At 44.7% G+C, this 19520-nt stretch overlaps 1 protein-coding gene across 10 annotated transcripts in view; it reads left to right on the top strand.

Moving 5' to 3' along the window:
- Positions 1-19520, top strand: part of REEP1 (receptor accessory protein 1) — a 78662-nt gene that overhangs the window by 20197 nt on the left and 38945 nt on the right. For 8 of the 10 annotated variants that reach the window (XM_009289386.1, XM_009289385.1, XM_009289388.1 and 5 more), the window contains 4 exons: positions 11616-11688; positions 14789-14865; positions 16773-16893; positions 18535-18648. In XM_009289386.1, coding sequence (XP_009287661.1) covers positions 11616-11688; positions 14789-14865; positions 16773-16893; positions 18535-18648 — 385 coding nt within the window. Of the gene's footprint in view, positions 1-9276; positions 9323-11615; positions 11689-14788; positions 14866-16772; positions 16894-18534; positions 18649-19520 lie in introns of those variants that run through there. The other 2 variants (XM_019474664.1, XM_019474666.1) reach the window with 2 other exon arrangements.

Genomic DNA, 19520 nt, shown 5'->3' with positions numbered 1-19520 from the left:
AGCTAAGGAAGAGAATCAAAGCAATAAGTGTTTGTAAATATTAATTTCTTCTCCCTCACCCCTTTTTTTAAAGCTCTTCGGTAGTGGCAACTTGGTCCATGTTAAGTCCCACAGTTAAGACAACGTGGTACTGTTCTTCACATACTTCCCTTGGCAGTCAAGTTTTGTTTTATAGATAGCTAAGTGAGGTTTGTACTACTGCAACAGCTCATCTGGAGTAGGCTAAAAGGAGCTTTTTCAGAGTCCTGCTGTAGCGTGGCATCTATTTTTGTCATACCATGACCCCAGCTTAGCTTCTTGGGGAGGGCACCACTTGCAAAGGAAGCGATGTGGTGTGGCTGAGCAAGAAGGTTCTCCAAGCAGCAAGGAAAAGTTTCCTCATTCAGGGAGTAGGTCCCTGACTCTTCTGCACCTCTGATGATGGGAAGGGTGCAGTGCTGTTCTTCTCCAGATCTCGATACAGGATTGGTTTAGTAAGAGGGTTAGCTAGCAGGTTGAGGAAAGTGATTGTTCCCCTCTATTTGGCAAGTGTGAGACAGTGGCTGGCTGGAGTAGTGTCCCCCATTTGGGCCTCCCTAGTATAAGGAGGGCACCAGCAAAGTGCAGTGAGTCCAGTGGAAGGGGGCTGGAGCACATGGTGCACCAGGAGAGGTGAGCGGGCTGAGTTTGTTCAGCCTGAACAAGAGATGGCAAAGGGGAGATCTTATTGCTGTCTTCAAAAATGTGATGGGTTGTTACAGAGAAAATAGAGCCAGGCTTTTTGTGGAGGTGCACAGTGAAAAGGTGAGAGGCAATGGACACAAGCTGCAGCAAAGGAAATTCTGTTTAGATGTAAAGAAAAAATTCTTCAAAGCGAGGGTAAGCAAATGCTGGAACAGGGGTCCAGAGATGGAGATACTGAAAATTTGACCAGACAGGGCCTGGAGCAACCTGAGGTAAACTCAAAGTTGGTCCTGTTTTGGATTAAAGACTTGTAGGAACTCTTCCTACCTAAATTACTCCATGATTCTAGTCTAAGGACACATTTCTGTTTCTTATATTACATTCACCATTCTTTCACTTGAACAGTTTCCATTAGCGTGCTAAATGATACCTGTCACATAGGTTTTGCTCTTTCTCTTCTCAGATGGGAGAGTGTGGGGAAGAAAGGTGTTTACAACGGTTTGGCTTAGTGTTGATGGGCTTTTTTAATATCTAAGCTGCCGTTTGTTGATATGGGAGTAAATGGGCTGAAGATTTACATCTGGCAGGGGATCGGTGCTGCTCCTCAGGTGCTGGGTGAGTCCAGTTCCTCTGGAGTCAACCCTGGAGGAAGTTCTCTTACTCTCCAATAAGCACTAGTGATGAGGCTTCTTGGCACAGAAGCCAAAGCATTGGCTGTCCCCTGTGTTCTTCAGAACTTCAGGACATTCAGTAGGTATTTTACATCCTGACCTTTGTGGACTAGTATGTGCAGGGGTAAGATGTGAAACAAGACCAAGCAGGGTGCCACTGTACTGTTGTGTTGGTGTGCTCTTCATTTCACGTGTGAGCCCTAGTGCACCATCTGCTCATGCATCCCATAATGAGTCTCATACCCTTGTAGGTACTAACCACCCCCAGCCTGTGAGGTGTTCTGGAAAGCCTCTTCCATTAACTCGTCGTGATGGGTGTCACCTCCATGGGGCTGATGCTGTCCTGGGACAGCCCTAAGAGGTGCCGGGTCAGGGTATTATTTAGGCTCCCCTACCTGCTGTTTTTTATCACTTATCCTAACACTATGATTTAGGATTAACCACTAAATGGTCATTTTTCTTCTAATTTATTTTAATTAGAGAGAAATAATTTTACTGGTAGTTGAAGCTGAATTCAGGGGTGTAGCCAGAAGCTCTGATTATTCATTAGTGATCCGTGGCTTCAGTACTGAGGCTTGCTTCCTTCTGATTTCCTCTCCTTTATGTCTAGGTTAGACTGGAGGCTGCTCTGTATCAGTTTAGCTCCAGCTGGAGATCTCTCCCTCCTTGTTTATCTCATTTGTACCATGCATTTCATTAAGATGCTGTTATTAGCTGTATAAAATGGAGGGATTAAAAAGGATGAATGAAATGAGAAAAGACCCTGGAGGAAAGAATTCTATTAAATTCACACTAGAAATCCTTGTCAAATGCATATGAGAAAAGACAAGAAGTCTGTCTTTTTCAAGCTGTATGACAGTGTCTCATTTTCCTTTCTTTCCTTTTTTAAAAAAATTACGCAGGTCCTAGTAAAAAAAGCAGGTTCCCAGCCCCTCCCTAAAATGTTGTTATAGCACCCAGAAGAAATACCAACCTCTGTCTGTGGGCCATAAAGAGAAATGTGGTTTACGTGGCCCGTGAACTGCCTGCAATGTCGCAGCTGTTATATATAGCATGTGGCATTCTGATACCCATACTAACGAAAGCATTAAGATGGTCTGAATATTCTGAAATTACCTGTAGAATCATCTTGCCTTAGTTTTCCTATGCTCTTGCTTTAAAACGGGTTGAAAACTGGGTACTGTTCATGTCTCTGACATGAGCTTCCTGTATAACTTTAAGTGGGTCTCACTGTCCTTATTATTTAAAATAGAGATAAAACACTAATGAAATAGAAATAATCAGAAATCAATGGAAGTGCAATTGACTTTGATACTCGGTTCACTAATATTAATACTGCACTTTGAAATAATTCTTTGAAATGTGTTATCAAAATGAGAAGAGGTGTTTTAAAGGTGGGGTTGGTTTTGGTTGGTTGGTTTTTTTCACTTAACTAGGAGTTAAATACTGGCTCTGGAACGTAGAGCTTATGACTGACTTGGGTCCCACGTGTTTTCAATGTGGCTGGTCCCTCCAAATGTTTGGTCTTTTAGTTTTTCGGGTTAATGTTGTAGGGTCCTCAGAGATGTAAGAAGCCAAGGTCAGTTACTGATGGAAGGAGTTATGCTGTTTATTGTTAATTTACTAGCGTATTTACAGAAATGTCCAGACAGTAGTAAGATTTTGTCTGCAGGCTGTTTTGCACCAAGCTGGCCATGACCGTACCTGATACCTGTTCCTATACCAAACTGCTCTCCCTGGCTAGTGTAGGGACATAACTGGGGCTTCTGTCCTCCTCCAAGAGCTTGTGAAGATCTCTGAGACCTGGTGCTACTCAGAGCAGCCTTGGGACTGCTCGATTTGTGTCAGTGGATTGAACTGTTGGTAACCCAAGACTGACAGTGATTCCATGGGAAGTCAACATTTTTCATGGCTTTAGCTGAATATTTGGGTCAAAGAGGTCTTTTGGTTTGGTTTTTAAATTATATCTGTGAGCTAAAAAATTCCTTGCACTTAGTTGAGCACTTCTAGTAATATTCTGTCCCTGGGAAGCCGAAGTAATGTTACTTTAAGGAGATCCCATGTTGCAATTGATTTGGACAAGTTATAGTTTCATTTAATTTTTTATTCCTGTTTTCTCTCCCATGAGTACAACACTAGAAGTCTAAAGCTGTCTTTCAGTGAGGAATAGACAAACAGGAGCTTTTGTGTTTCTCACTATCTCCTCAGCCAGTGGTAACACTTATGGTTTGATGGTGAAAGACTTCCATGACCTGAACTGAGTTTTAGGATACACAGAGTGTAGGATTATGCTCTAAATTGGGATTCCTGTACATGTTTACACTTTCTAAAAGTTGATTCACATAGCATCAGTTAAAATAACTTCAAAATAATACTTGCAGCATGATCTTTGTGGTTTTATATGAAAATAATGCAGAGCTTCTTTGTTGATATGAAATCCATTTTTTATACCTTTTTTAGCCTAGAAATGAGTTTGGTTAGGTTATATGTCTCTTTCTGTTCCTTTTTGTATCATAAGCCTACCATAAATCTGTAGGCTAACTCACAATATAGATTTTAAACCATCTGTCATCTCTGGAATATAATGTCAGTGCTTCTAAAAAAGCCTTTTTCCACATAAACATCCCCCTCTCCAGAGTCAGGAAAAGCAGCCCTTCCCGTCTAAAACATACCATTTAGCTTTCAAATTGCCATTTATTTGGCTTGGAAAAAGGCAGGGCTCTCAAAGCAGGAACTATACGGTCAGTACTGGATAGGGAAAACTTCAGGGGCACAGAGATGCTAAGCCCTGCCTTTTTGGAGCAGTGAAGCTGGGTGAAGATATGACCCGGTCACATAGCAGAGAATGTTTTCTTCTCTAAAAGGCGCAGATTTTATTCCCCTCAGTATCACACTTTGATGAATTATTTGTTCTCCCCCGAAAGGGTCTGAAGACGCGGTGGGCTGTGCCAGCACTGGGAGAGAGCTCAGTGCCGTGGACTGCTTTCTCCTGCGGTCCTGCTGAGCCGAAGCATGGAGAGGGGGGGAGCAGCGACAGGGCAAATGCCTCGGATGAGGCCCACGAAACACTATCTCTTGCAGGCAGCTGCTCCGAGTGTAGTGGCGTGTGCCAGGCACAGCGTTCCTATCAACCCGCAGCTTCTCACAGATGGGTGGGGGCCCCACACCAGCCCTAGACACTCTCCATGCAGACCCTTCCTTTAAAGCATTGCCTCGGGGGCAAATTCCCCTTGCTCATCAGCAGCCCATCTCCACTGGGCCAGGCAGCTTCACTGAACACAGTGTGAAGTAGAACAGACCAGCTTAGTAAGCCATCTACCTGCAATAAATTTGCTTCCTAAAATAGCTGCAGAGCCATGGGGTATTTTTCTAGCAGCTGCACAGGCCTTTTCTGTTCTGAAGGACTGTAAAGAAAACTTTGAAGCGTTAGCTTGTGTGTAAACTGATGCAATTCTGCCTGAGTTTGAAGACAGCCTGGAACAGTAAACCTGGGAAGGGTGAAGTACCTGCTTAATCTTGGTTGGGCTTTAAATATGATACTCAAGGGTGTCAGTGGGAATATCAGCCCTGTGAGACCCTTTGCTGCTGGTGGTTTTAGTAGTCATCAGGTGCATTATCTTAATGATCCCAATATTTTACAAGGTCTCCCCATCAGTAGTATTGTTACTTTAGCATTTCTGTCTTCTACCTATAACAAGAAGTGGGGAAAAGGAAATCGTGTTTGCCTTCTTTAGACAAGTCTGGATGTAGGATCTCAATGTGAGTAAACATAATAGTTGCGTGATAGCTCCAGGCTGGCCAAGGCCACTTCCTCCACCTGTCCCCCTCGCCATGTCTCTTCACCTGTTTGTGCCTGGCCGTCTTCCAGGTCCCATGTGAGGAGTGCCCTGGCTGAGGAAAAAAGAAAAAAGATGGTGTCAACTGGAGAGGAGTACGTGCTGCTTTGGGAGGATCAAGACTGCTTAAATTAGAAGCATCAAGGACAGCCCTTGCTCTTGCTATTTCTGTTGGAAGGGCGGTCGGTCGTCCCTTTACCCTGCAGTTTCACCAAGAGGAGCGATTAGGTTTCACCTGTCAGTAGGTTATGTTAACCAAGTCAATGCATACGGTTTGCTTCTGTAGTAGCCTGGCTGAAAAGTCAGAGGTGGATCGGGATGGAAAGCGGAGCATCTTTGTGTTAGACACTGAGTTCTCCTGGGCCTGCCCTCTGTTTCCTCGGTGCTGTGGGTGTGCACGATGCTTCAGAAGTGCTCATGAGGACAAGGTCTCAGCAGCCAGAGCTAAGCAGGATGTGCTGGGTGACTGTTCAAGTGGAGCTTTACACCTTGTTAATACCCGTGGAGGCAGGGCACGACTGGCCGAGTGACATGGGCACAGCTGCATGGTTGTCCTCGGCAGCACTGAACCAACCCCGTGAGGATCTTTGATTCGAGTTGCAAATTGAGTTTGAAGTGAGCCTGGTCTGTCTCAGGGGTGTCAGGGCCCAGTGCTTTCCTCAGGGGATTTTTTTTGTCACTGAGGCACTGTGTGCCTTTGGTATTCTTGGTGTGTATCAGGGTATCAGGCCTGCATGGCCTGGTATCCCCTGGGGCCCAGGGTGGGGATAGCATCAGCTGTCACCCTGAGCGTGAACAGGCAAGTTCCGGCTGCCCTGGAGCCACCGTGCAGGACCTATTCTGCTGCAAAATGACCACAAAGAATCTGCAGGAGCCTTCTCCCAGGGAACACCAGCCTGGAGCCTCCTGCGCAGCTGGCGCTTCCTCCACCCCAGTCCCTTCTTGGATAGCAGGCATTTGGCCTGTCAAGGGGCTCGCATTAACCCTTTCCCTGACCTTGTGCACTGCTTATTTTCACATCCCCAGCTGTTGGATTTAAACTGGGAACCTTTGGTGCAAGGACAGTGCCGTTCATTTTTAAACTGTGGCACTGTGTGAACATTAATTAGGACTGATAATAAGGAATGCAAACCTATTGGCACGCTTCTTGGCGGTTTCAGTGAGGAATGCTGGCGTGGTGACAGCTCAGCTGCTGCTCCATGCGTAAGAAGCATGCACTAGCCAGTGAACATGTTGAGGAAATAGGAAATATTTCAGTGATTCCTAAATGTGTCCATCCCTGTGTTTGAGCAGAAGTTTGCCATCTTGGCTGCTGTGTGCTGATGATATGGAGACATTAGTTATTTGTGGGCAAAATAAGGGCTGTTCTATTTGTGTTGTAGTAGTACAATGTTCTAAATGTTTGGGCAGCTCAAACACTGCTGGTGGCATGGTAACTAGATGAGCAAAACTTGGATGGCTTGGGACGTGGATGGCACTGTGCTGGTATGTTTGTAACAGTAGGTTACCATCCAGAAAATACCTGTGTGGTTAAAAATACTCAAGAGAATGGATAGACAGGCATTTCTGGAGGTAACCTGAGTCCTGGCCAGTACTCCTGAGAATCGCTGAGAGTCTTTCCATTAATTTCAGTGGCTGCTGTACAGAAAGTAAGAGTTAATTTTACAGGTAAATGGCTGTAGGACCAGGTACCTCATGAGGGAAATAGCATCACCAAATCATCAGAAGTCAAGACGTCATGCGGAGCTCTCCCAGATCCTGGTACCAGCTCTGATGCTGATCCCCAGGCTATAACCTAGATGCTATTAGGGATATTGTCAGATGTGGGTTAGCCTGTGCTCTGTGATGGTCAGATCACTGTGCTAGAAGATTTGGAGAAGGAATAGAAGGATATAATAGCCGGGGCTGGCTGTGGCTGTAGTGGTAAGTGGCAACAGAAGGAGGTTTGGTGATGGTGCAGCTGCTCCCCTGGAATATGACAGAGATTGCTAAAGAGGAGCCAACAGTTCAGTTGCTTTAATATTCCCCTGATAATCAGGAAACCCCACAATATGGAAGCTTCATCCTTTCCTGTCTCATTTAGTGGTAAACTTGAATAATGAAAACCAAAACCAAACCCCAAATCCAATGTAATGTAATTGTATGAATAAATACAGTTATTCAGTTCCACAGATTAACTCCTGCTGATAGACAGGGTTTCTCCCCTCCTTTTTGACTTTGTTCTCGATTCAGTTGAACATCCCCTTACACTGCATCAGGAGTAGGAGCAAATAACCTCACTTATTTGTCTTTGCTGCAAAAGAAACAACTGCAGCATTTATAGTTGCTCTTATGGATCTTCCCCAGTGCGCTTCCACACACTTTTGTTGCCCTTCTCCTTTCCCCTTCTGCCTCCGCCATGTCCCTTTTGACAAAGAATGACCAGAAGCGCATGTAGCGGTCCAGGTTGGGAATTGCTGCTGCTGTTGTGCCTAATAGGATTATAAGATTTTCAGCATTAATCCTTATCCTATTCTTTAGGAAGACTAACCTTTTACTTAGATTTTTGCCTCCTGTTGCACAATTAGTTGACTCTTCAGTGATTTCTTTACAACTGCTGTTTTGTCCTTTTTCAAGGCGATTGTAATTGATGTAGACCTCCAGCATGGAGCACTGTAAGAATTGTTAGACTGTTGTGGTTATTTATTAGTGCTGCAAGTGAGCTTTTCCTAACTCGGTGATGAATGTCACTACTTCCTTACCTTTCCCTATACCCTGAAGGTATGTGTTTGTTGTAGCCCAGACTGTAGGAACACATCTCTGTAGCATTAAACGTAGCGACTACTACATCAAGCCCTGGGAGTCCCTGGTTTGCTGATCAGGATGTCTGCTTCTGCTTTTGCACTGAGGGTAAAAGAGTCAAGGCTGTCAAGGGTACATAGCTCATTCAAAGGAGCTTTGAAAGGTGGAAATGGGTGGGGAGTGGGTTGACGCTGCATTTGTAGCCTGATTTCCTAAGGAAATGAGGCTTAAGCAGTCTGTTTTTCCACTGCTGCTAACTTTCAGATCTGCAAAGTGATTGTGGCCAAAATAGATGGATCAGAGAGGTCTCAAATATTAAGTTTCTACATTATTCATAAGAATTAGCTGCTGGATAGGAGACTGTCTCATAGCAGTGTCTGCCAGGAGGTAAAAGCGGCAGTGTTAACTCCATAGGTAGGTTGTTAATTTGGCTTGCCAGCTGCCAGGCACCAGTCAGGCAGTCAATGCATGTACCACCGAAGGAGTCATAGCACATGTGGTTCCCAGGTCAGCTGGCAGTTGTGGGAGGGAACTGAGGGTCTGTGCTGCAATTTTGGGGATGTCTGAGAAAAGCTGAAGGTCCTGTGGTGTGGTTCAGAGAACATCAGGTAGAACTGGAGTGTTGCAGCAGAAGATTAGAGAGGTGAGGAGGAACTGGGGAATGACATGGTTGGAATTTGTGTGGCTTGGGCTGCTACCTCTCAAACTGTGGGCTGTCAGGGTAACTGTCAGGGAACAGCTTGTTTTAGAGGCGATGGGCTGATATGCAATGGGGGAGCAAGGAGCACAGGAGCTCCAGGGTGTGGGAGAAGACATACAAGGAACAGCAGAGTACGAAGCTGGTGCCACTACAGTCATTAAAGGAGAGAAGGGACTGAGGTGGGATATGATAAAGGACCAAACCAATAGTAGTTAGGAGCAACATTTTTCAGGCACGGAAAGCAAAGATTCAGCTTGGTAGGCAAGGCGGGGCAGGGGAGAGGAGAGAGGTTTAAACACTGGTGTATCCAGGTGGGGTAGAAACCACACAAAAGAGGCTGGAAAGGAGACTTAGACAAGGAATGACTTAGTGGCTTGGGCAGAGGGCAAAGAATCAGCCTTGGTTTTGTGTATAGCGTGCAGAAGGAGTGATTTGGCAACAGTCTGAGCATGGGGATAAAGGAAGGCAGGAATCAATGATAACTTTTATTACACAGGAAGCTTGAATGAGGGGGAAGAGAGAAGTATTGTCTTCAGCAGGGGAGAGGAACTGAGGGAAGAGATAGAGGATTGACGTGTATGTTTGAATTAAATCAGTTGTACTCAAGCCTGATCCAAAGCCCAGTGAAGACAGTAACTTCAAGAGACTTTTTGGAATATGCCTATGTGCAGGTATTTGTCTCCAAAACCCTGAATATGCTTTATAGAAATGCCTGAACATCTTTTGTCTTCCATTTGTAGGGTGTACCCAAAGGTTAAGTGACTCCAAGCCACATAGTAAGCCACAGCAGTGACAAGACTGGGATCCAACATTCCTTAAAACAGTTTTCAGTCTAGTAAATCATAGCAGTAATAAATGTCCATATATGCACACAACACACTACGAGGCAAATCAGTGAAACTCTCAATCTCCAATTTAGGGAGAGCACATCACCTTATTAACTGTCCCTTGCTCTGCATATGCAAAAGTATTGCACGGTTTCCTTCCCTCACAGGAATTTTTTTTCAAGTGTTTATTATCTGCAACTAATTCTTTTCTAGTGATCCTGTAAACTGTTTGCTTCTTCAGGATCCAGTTACTTTCTGTTACCAGCACAAACTGAGGAAACGAATATCAATCATTCAGTGATTATTTGCAGGAAATAAAAGCGTGAGAGAGCAGCCAGCCCAGGCCAAGAAGGAAGGACAGAAATGCGGCACTTTTTATAAGTAGAGCCAAAAATATTATTCACGTGCTCAGCTGTTAGTTTCTGAATATTGTGGAGCTTTCTTCCTTTTGTGAGCTCTACCTTCTTTGGATTAGGTCCTGCTACCATTGAACTGGGAGGGAATATTTGTTATTAGCTTCAGTGAGAACAGGATCAAGCTATTGTCTGTGTGTTCTTCCTCGCTTTAACCAGTGTTGCTGTTTGTTAAGATATTGCAAGGGACAAAAATGCGTTTGGTTTCCCAGAATCTTTCTGCGCATTTGTATCTAATCCCTGCATATAGCACAGCCCCTGTGGGTAAAATGGGTTCAGGGCTGACTGTTTCCAGCAAAGCTTTTTGAAGCCAGTGTGAAGCCTCTGTTAAATACTGAGTCTCCTCGCTCAGTAGCTGCTTTTCTGAAGTCTGCATTGTGCTTCAGGTTTTGCTAAGCTATGCTACAGTAAGCATGATGAATTGCAGGCAAATAGTCTTGGGTCACTGCTTTGGAAATCAAGATCTGTGCTGGCTCACCCCATTCTTTCACAAATACCTTCTTGAACTACGGGAAGTACGATGGTACACCATATCCCAGAGTGTTAATTTTTAATGTCTTATGCAAGTAATGGACTCAACTGTAATTATGAGTCCCATGGCACACAATCACTGCTGGCAGGATGGAAAAGACAACTGCGGGTCCATGTGGCCCCACAATTAGGGATTGAAACATTGATCATTTCCATTCCCAAGAGCAGCAGAAACAGCTATATGAATTTAAAGCAAAAGCTCCATTGGAAAGAGGGGTAGTTGCAAGCCAATAAATATTCCCCTGCAATCTATTAAATTCAGAATTTGCAGCATCATCTTACTGCATTGAATAAAACTGACTGAAACCTGGGCAGGGCAAAGTGGTTTTGACAAGCCTATGCTTATGTCCAGAATAATCGAAGTGAATAAGCAGCTAGGCAGTGATGCAGAAGGGAGTTAGTATAAAAAAATTCTCAACGTTTTTTTTTCAGTAATGCTATTTTAACTTATGGATCCTTATTTCTTTCTTACATGAAATCTTGAAGCTGACAGCGTTCCTTTCAGACTTGGAAATGAAAGGAATCTGTCTGAAAGAACAGTAGAGCTGGGATTTTTAGGCCTGATCCTGTTGGCATATCTTGGTGGGCAAATTCCTCCTCCTTTGATGAGCCCAAATTGAGTTTACCGAACAGTGCAGGCCTCTTCCCTTTAGCAAATTTAACGTAGGATAACGGCCCAGCATTCAAACCCCTGTGCCAGTAGAACTTGGATGCTGCTTTATCCTCTGCCAGCTTTTCAGAGTGTTGAATAGAGGTGGAAGGGATTTTAGACAAATGATTCTCATTTTGTCCTGCCTCTGAAAGCCATAATCCTATATTCCTGGTGTCACAGTTGATTATTTTGAAATCAGGTTTTTAATTTCCTTTTAAAAGTGCAGTGGCCTTTTTTGGTTTTTGTTTGTTTGGTTTGGTTTCATTTGTGCATAACTCATAAGGTACAGCTATGGAAACCATTGCAAAAGGAAAGTCAACCTGAATCCCTGCTCTTCATTTATGTCACTGGCAATAGTTTCTCTGAATTCAGTGACGCGAAATCACTCCTGTACTGTACTTAGTGCACTCAAGCTTAAATCAGATCCTAACACTTTTGCTAGTGCAAGAAACACATTTAACAGACAGGAGGGAAAAAAAAAATCTTTCTCTGTGACAGGAAATCAATTTAATCCATTTGTTGTTTGTTTGTTTTTTTCCAGGCTTATATTTGGCACTCTTTACCCCGCATATTATTCTTACAAAGCCGTGAAATCAAAGGACATCAAAGAATATGTGAGTAATGAGGTTTGTGGCTGTGCTGCGGGGTTTGTTTTCTAAGGTTGCTCCTCACCACTTTGTAAAGGTGTTGCCTATATTCTGGGAAAGCTTGTAAGCCAGTGCAAGGGGAAGACTGGCCTGAAGGTGGACTGGCTGATTGCTAGGCACAAGTCTCAAATAAGGAGACTTGGGTTTGTGCTTCTGGCTCCCCTGCAGAGTTGATGTGCTCTTTGACAAATGTATGCTATTTCTCTGGTGGTGCGAGCTATATATGGCCGACTTAAAAGGTGTTTGGCATCCAGAGCTTTGCGTGTTTTCCTTTGTTTTTGAAAAGCAGAATAAATCAAAGCCTTTTCAAAAAACCTTGGAGCTTTAGCTGCTCATTCAAAACAAGGATCAGAGGAGGCAGCTCAAAGCACATATGACTGAATCCTCAGATAGAAACATCCTTCCTTGTGGAGCAACCTATTTACAGGCAGGTTTGGCAACCTTTTGCTGAAAAATGTTCCCTGGGCCCCAGTTTCCAAAGGCATATGGGGCCCTCAGGCAAAGTGAAATGTAGGAGAATCAAAGCTACTTGGATGCTGTTGGGGTCCTGTAGGATTTGTAGTGCCCTTCACAACCTGAGCTTTGTTAACTTCATTGAACCCGACTCAGTCTCCAGATCTTCACTCTTCAATCCTCTCGAGATCCCAGGGATAACAAGCCTATTTTCTCCTCTAGGTAACAGCATAGATGGCTATCCCATTAAGTCCTTAATGCAAGCTCAAACTGGGACTCACTGTGGCTGCTGAGATTTTTCCTTGCTATCAGTCCCCTCCTTCAGATAATGGTTTTGGATATTTTGAGAATCATAAGTGTTACAGAACACATCAGATACTTAAGGCAAAATGTCCCTGCAGCCCTTGCACAGCTGTGCTTCTCAAGGTTTGTACACCCTTTGCTTGGAAATGCTGAAGACGTGCGCTAGCATCCCCAAGCAGTATCTGCCACTGATACTTAACATTTCCATAGTCCTTTTCTGGAAAATATTTTGTTGAAGGGTCCAATTCCTGTTGGAAATTCAATTGCAAAAGAGGAACTCGCATCAGACACATGGGGTCATGACCCAAATGTGGGAACAGCTGATCTAAAACCTGGTCTGCACTTACAATTGTTTTTCAGTTTAACACACCAGTTGTGGCAATATGTCCGTTAGGGTCTGATTTAAAAAAAAACAACGTAGTAATTCACATTGACACAGTACAAACCTTCATTTATTAGTCAAAACTTATATCGTTATAGTTTATTTTTATTCTGCTTGGTAATAGTCATTTTGATAAATGGTGTTTTAGGCTGATCCAAGCCCATCCACACCAGGTCTTGGTTTGTGTTTAAAAGTTTTGCTGGCAGTAATGTCTAACTGACAGAACCGTGCTGGCAGTGAGGTTTTGAGGGAGTTGCAGTTATGTAAAAAGTCTGGCAGAAGCTGCCCTGGGAAGACAATGCTCTCAGGCATTTGGCAGTGCCATTCTACTGCTGTAACACTAAGTATAAATATACATATAAATCCCAGGGGAGCAGTTATATAGCTGGGTGACAGGTGCTTAGGTAATAATTTCAGTACCTGCAGGGAGATGGAGAGAGACTACGGGTACTGTCCCCACTGCATCGGGGAGAAGATGGAGCAAGCCGTTTCAGAGCTGGTGAGAGCCAGATTTATTGCCACCTCCATCCTCCCTTCCCCAGAGCAGCACCTGGTGTAGCTATCCCTCTTGTACTGCCTTCTTTCCAGCCTTGCCTTATTCTATTGCAATTATCCCAGCCTTAGGTAACACAGCCCAATTCTCTAATTCATGGATTTTCATGGATTTTACTTCCTTAAGCTTTCTAACATTCCAGCAAAGCTGCTTAGGGATCTTCATTTTCAAATATAGCTAATTAGACAACAACTTTCAGTTAAATTAACAACTTTTGTCTTACCATCTCTTTTCCTTTAGAGAGACAGATTCTTAAAGCTGTTTGAACTTTAAGTTTTACAATTTTACAACGGAAAAAAAATATTGAGGGGGAATAAAAGGTTTCTCTTTCATGTCCACTACTTAGAAATTATTCCTTACGTCATCTCTGTGGTAACAGTGTCGCAGAAGAGGAGCACCACATCACTTGATAAAAATCACTGGAAGTGCTGATGGTGCGTGACAAATACGTTGTTTCTTTCCAGCCCAAGAAGAACCAATACTGCATATATCAGTATAGTTTAGCTGTGCTTTTAAATGCCATTTATTGCTCAGTGACAAAAATCCCCAGATTCCTGAATTACTCGAGATACTAGAGTTTCCCTGACCAAGTCACGGTCCCAAAAGACTTTCTGCATCTGTCGCTATCACCGCAAAGGAGACCATCCATAAATCACCCACCAAGCAGTCCACCCCACAGTGGAGTTACCATAGTTGAACACAGTGACAACACAGCACATGCTTTCACTACCAATGTGAGGTAAAATGCTCTCACCTAAGCCTCAGGTAAGGGATTTAAGCTAATGCACTTGCCCTTGTCACTGCAATGGGCTCAGGGTGTGGATGTGAGGAGGCACCGCCATTCAAGTGATGCACGCTAATTCAATAAGTTGCAGTGAGTTGATTGTGCTCCTAAGCCATGGGTCATGGGATAGGCAGTTACCTCTTTATCTCTTCCTAGCTAGTTTCCCCTGCCTGTAGATATTATGTAAGTAATTACATTTTGTCTTAATTGCAGTTTGGCCAACACCCTAGTATTAACCTTTGCTATTAAGATAAGCCAAGTGAGATTTTTTAATGCCCTGTGATAGGGCTGTGGTCCTTCGCTGGCCAGTGGAGCTTCCTCCGTAGGGACAGAGTCAGGCTGCTCCTCTTTTCATGAGACCAGTCCTAAAGGCCACAATCTTCCTTCCCAAGGGCTTGTGTGGAAATCTGACGCGTGTTATGTGCTGAGGTGGGGGGAGCTCTGGCACCTTCAAGTCCGTAGTAATTGTTAAGTACACGGGGTGGGGGAAGGAACCGTTTTTACTGAGAAAGTTATTCTGTGCACTTGTGCCTGTAAGAGGGATTTTTCCCAAGGGCCTTGAACTGAACTGGCTACTGTTTTTGTTTACCAGGTCAAATGGATGATGTACTGGATCATATTCGCGCTCTTCACGACAGCAGAGACATTCACGGATATCTTTCTTTGCTGGTGAGCACCAGATGGGAGAGGGTCTTTGGCATGAGGTGGACAGAAAATGGAAATGTTTACAAAGGGAAAAAGGGGGCACAAAGGTGCACTGCCTCCTGAACATGGGGATAGCGGCTTCAGGTGCATAGAGGTGTTTTGTCTGGAGGAGCCATGCTTCCTTTCACAGTGCCATCATAGGAAAAGCAAGAAAGAAGATGGAACTGCTCAGTGATACCTCATTAGTGAGAAGTCATTACAGGAGTCTCAGTCCCCTGCCTGTCAGAGAGAGGCACAGCTGATTGCTGAGTTGGATGCTCGCAGAGATCATCACGTAAACAACAGTAGCTTTAGCTACAGGCATAGTTCTAGACTTACCTAGCTGTGTCCTACAGTAAATACACAGACTCTAGGGATCAGGCAGAAACAGCCCTGCAGCACAGGACTTTGTTTGTAGGTCGCTGCATGGGTGGTTCTTCCTGGAGTGTTTTGCCAGGCCCATTCCTGGTTAGGCTGGGTTTATGGTTTGATGGAGGACAGTGACAGTCCATACTGATGTGGGCTTTCTGGTGCCAGTGGAAGGATTCCTGGTGACCGCTGTCAGGATGAGAGCACATAAATGCCCAGTTACCAGATTCAGTTCCTTACATTTGGATGCTCAAGTTTGGAAATGTTTGTTGCTTGGTTTGCTGCTTGGTCTGTTGCTTGATTGCTTTTTAGTAAGGCCTTTCTAGTGGAAACCAGTGAGATCAGTAGACTTCAGGATGAAAATTTAGCTGTAGTGCATGGCCCTCACATAAAGCCTGTTCCTGCATAGCACTGCATGCCTCTAGTGAGTCCTCCAGACAAAGGGAATCAGGGGTACTTGGCAAAACGTCAGTTCTGTTGAAAAGGAGATAAAAGACATTATTGTCTCTATCTAATTTGCATGCAGATCTACCTCCACTGTGTTCATCTGGAGCTTTGTTTTTTTGGAGGATGTATTATGTGGGTCTCTCGGGAGGAATGGCAGAGGGCTTGTCCAGCCTGTGAAATCAAGTATGCTGTAGAGATCCTCAGTGAGGTGGAAGACCAACCTGGCAAATCCATGCTCAGAGTAAAGCATCGCAGAGACCCATCGGGTCAGACCTGGATGCTGTATGGCCCAGCTGGCTTGGTGACAGTGCTGTACTAGCACAGCAGGAGTCTGCCTGGGTCCAGCTGGGCTGGTGCACAGCCATCACAGGGTCTCTGCTGCTCTCGCTTGCCCCTGCCTACAAAGAGTAGCGTTGGTTTGTCACACTGCTGGCAGCAACATGCCTGCCCACATGAGGATGCTGCTAGCTGGCCAGCCTTGAGCTCTAGACTTTGTCCTCCAGAAAAGAGCCTGGATAATCTAATCTCAAGAAGTCCCTGGCTGCTTGTTACAGCTAAAGCATGTCCTGTTGTTAGTGTCCTGCATATTTTGCAGTGCCACCTGAAAGCCACAGTGTAGATCTGCACCTTTATGTTGCATGTTGCTTGGACAACAAAGGTTCTTGTCTTTCAGTTTCAGTCAGATAAGTGTTACCTTAAAAGCAGAAAGGCAGAGATGAAAGGTGCATAATGATGGATGAAATACTGATTTGCTGGTTTGCTCTTTGCTCCCTCATAATGACTGGGGATGCTATGAAGGCAGCATCTGTGCTCTTTGCATGTAGGAAGCTCCTCTTATCACACAGCAGAGTCTCTTCCAGACCATTAAATAATGGCCCTGATGCCCGAATAATGATTTACCCACATACCTGGTTGAGATGTGTGCAAAGGTGGGTGAATGTGTTTTGGCCTTTGGATTCTTTGGTAAGGAAAAGCTGTCCTAAGGTAGACTGGCCAGTCCCTTCCTGTGCTGAGCATCTCTAATCAAGAGCAGTGGTTAAATTGGGAGCAGACATTAACAGCTCTTTTTCTTCTAGGTTTCCATTCTACTATGAACTCAAAATAGCTTTTGTAGCTTGGCTGCTGTCTCCATACACAAAAGGCTCCAGCCTCCTGTACAGGAAATTTGTTCATCCAACACTGTCTTCAAAAGAAAAGGTAATCACAGGTGCCTGGGTCCTCTCTGGGTGGAGCAGATCTACAGTGAATTTACTCCAGTCTTTGTATCACTCATTTTCATTGAAGGACTGGGAGTTGCTGATTCTCTTCTTCTATCATTTGATCTTCTCCTTTTGGTTGGTGTTTTTGTTCTTTGTGGTAGTTGTGTTTTTAAATACTGGCATCTGTTCAGCGCACTCACGCATATTAACTCATCTTTGTGCACTTGGGAAGTTGGGAGGGAGGGGGATAAAAATACCTCTTGAGCTGCTTTGCACGTACTGGCTGAATATAGCTGGAGTGCTATGTTGTGGCTGGATATAACAATTAGAGAAACAGGGTCTGGCAGCCAGGGCTCCTTAACTTTGTTCCCAGCTCTGCCTAAAACTGTGCAGCAATGAGACAAATAGCCAAGCCTGTCTGAAAGGGGCTTAGCAAGCACTTGCCTGGCTGGGAGACGTATAGCATGCTGAAGTAAGGCATGTAGCACGTTGAGGTCCTGGGTTGAGAAATGTCTTGCTCAAATTCATGATGCTAATTTCAGGGGGGGGACATTACAGCTTGGATCATTTGCCTGCCTAGGAGATTCCTGTGGCTGTGACTGGGACATTGTCAGGCAGATCCATTTGGCTTATGTGGGTATGTGGGCCAAGAATAGCTATCAGTCACATAACAACATGCAAACCACTAAGAGGTGAATAACTGTTTCCCACATTGGCAACTATGGAAGTGAAAGCTTCTGTTTAGCCACAGGCAATGCATGAACAGTTGTATCTCAGTCCTGTCCAAGGAGGACAGTGGGGATCAGTCCCCTGTCTCTCTGCTTCCTGGGAACTTCTGCTTATGCTTCTCACAAGTAGTGCTCATGCATTTTGGGTTGCCACCTCTTATCTAATAGGAATAGGGAGGGAATCACTAAACAGCCAGCAGCTTCTTGCAGCCTCCAGTCCCTACTAATCCAGCACATCCAGTAGCTGAGTACTAGAAGTCATTGTCATCTATTATCATCCAGACCTCTGTGTCTTGAGGGAGGGAGGGTGAGGGCAGGAACTTTCATAACCATTTCACTGTATATTGAGCAGCATCGAAGTCCAGAAGCTCTGGACCTACCAATTCCATGGGCATGTTGAAGCCAGACACTGCAGTGATGTGCAGAGATATCTCAGATACTTCTGAGGACACCAGTCCTGGACCCAGGGCGGTACAGCTGCAGCTGCCCAGTGTCATAATATGATTCTTTTTAGCTATGGGGCAATCCAATTTGTCTTTAGAGTCCATAGATTGCAAATGGCTCTTGACACACTCTGGTCCATTCTGCCCAGGTGAATGTGTCTGTCTTGCTTCCAGGACCTATTGGTGGTGGTTGCACTGTGCAAGTGTATCCCAACTTTAGGTCCCAATCTTCCATTCGCAGAACAAAGAGTTCCCAAAGCCTGCAGTGGGAGTTATTGCTCCCCTGAAAACCTTTCCTCTTTGCAAACGTTGGCTGTGAACTTCTCTCCAGCCAAGGTGGAGGGAATGGAGGATGTCTGCCTCCATAAAAGATGACGTGGCCCTGCCAAGACTTTGAGGCTGGGAGCACTCTGAACTTGTCCTTCTTGTGCTTTTTTTTTTTGTTTGTTTTGTTGTCTGCTGCGACAGGAGATCGATGACTGCCTCGTCCAGGCAAAAGACCGGAGCTACGATGCCCTTGTGCACTTTGGGAAGCGGGGGCTGAACGTCGCAGCCACGGCAGCTGTCATGGCGGCTTCAAAGGTAAAAGTGCGGGTCAGGATGGTGACTCATTAGCATCTCATCTGCATCCATCACCAACAGCAGCCACAGTGTGGAGGGGGAGAGACGCTGAGGGTAGGGATTCACTCACTGATTTTGATCATGCCTCCCAATCTCCCATTCACCAGCCACACAGGTGCCTCTTGGGATGAAGACAGTAAGTGTGGTGCCTAGTGAACCTATAGGAGGTTGGAAATGCAGGATTAAGACTAGGGTCTGCCTCAAGTCTCTGTTGAATTTTATATTTTCCATAGCATTCAGTACCCAGGTGACAATGTTAGCAATGCTGTTCATCACAGCCTGTGCTTTTCATTTTCACTGTCAAAATAGGAGCATGCTTCCCATGAGAGATGCTGACGTTAGGTGAACACGGTTAACATCCTGACAGGGAAATATTTTTTTTGGTCAGCACCTTCTGCAGTGAAGGGAAAGGCTATCTGCAGCCCAGTTTGTCAATTGTTGTGCTGAATTGTTGAGAAGTCTGGAGGATCTAGTGTCCTATAACTTGGGTACTGACAGAAAGCAGATGTGATCTGAAGTTTGTGAAGGCTGAAGGTTCGTCTGCAAGGGTTACACATAACATTCCTCGTGTATAATTCTCTGGAGACGTGTTTATGTAAGAGTGAATGGGAAGTGGCATTAGTTGCTTTTGGAGAACGAGTAGATGTTGGATGAGTGGTCTCATCTGAGGAGTGGTCTCATCTGAGGAGGTATATCCTGTACTCTGTTCCTGGCTTAGAGCCAGAGCCAGGAAATAGCTGTTATCTCTGTTCTTTACTTGCATAAAAGCTGCAAGGACTTGATAACTGCATTTTGTGGTCCTGCTGTCTGGCCATGGATTATCATGGCTTAGG

Source organism: Aptenodytes forsteri, unplaced genomic scaffold, assembly GCF_000699145.1.
Source record: "Aptenodytes forsteri isolate BGI_AS27 unplaced genomic scaffold, ASM69914v1 Scaffold141, whole genome shotgun sequence".
Lineage (NCBI taxonomy): Eukaryota > Metazoa > Chordata > Aves > Sphenisciformes > Spheniscidae > Aptenodytes > Aptenodytes forsteri.
The sequence above is the reverse complement of the archived record's forward strand: the minus strand, read 5'-3'. Positions and strand labels throughout refer to the sequence as shown.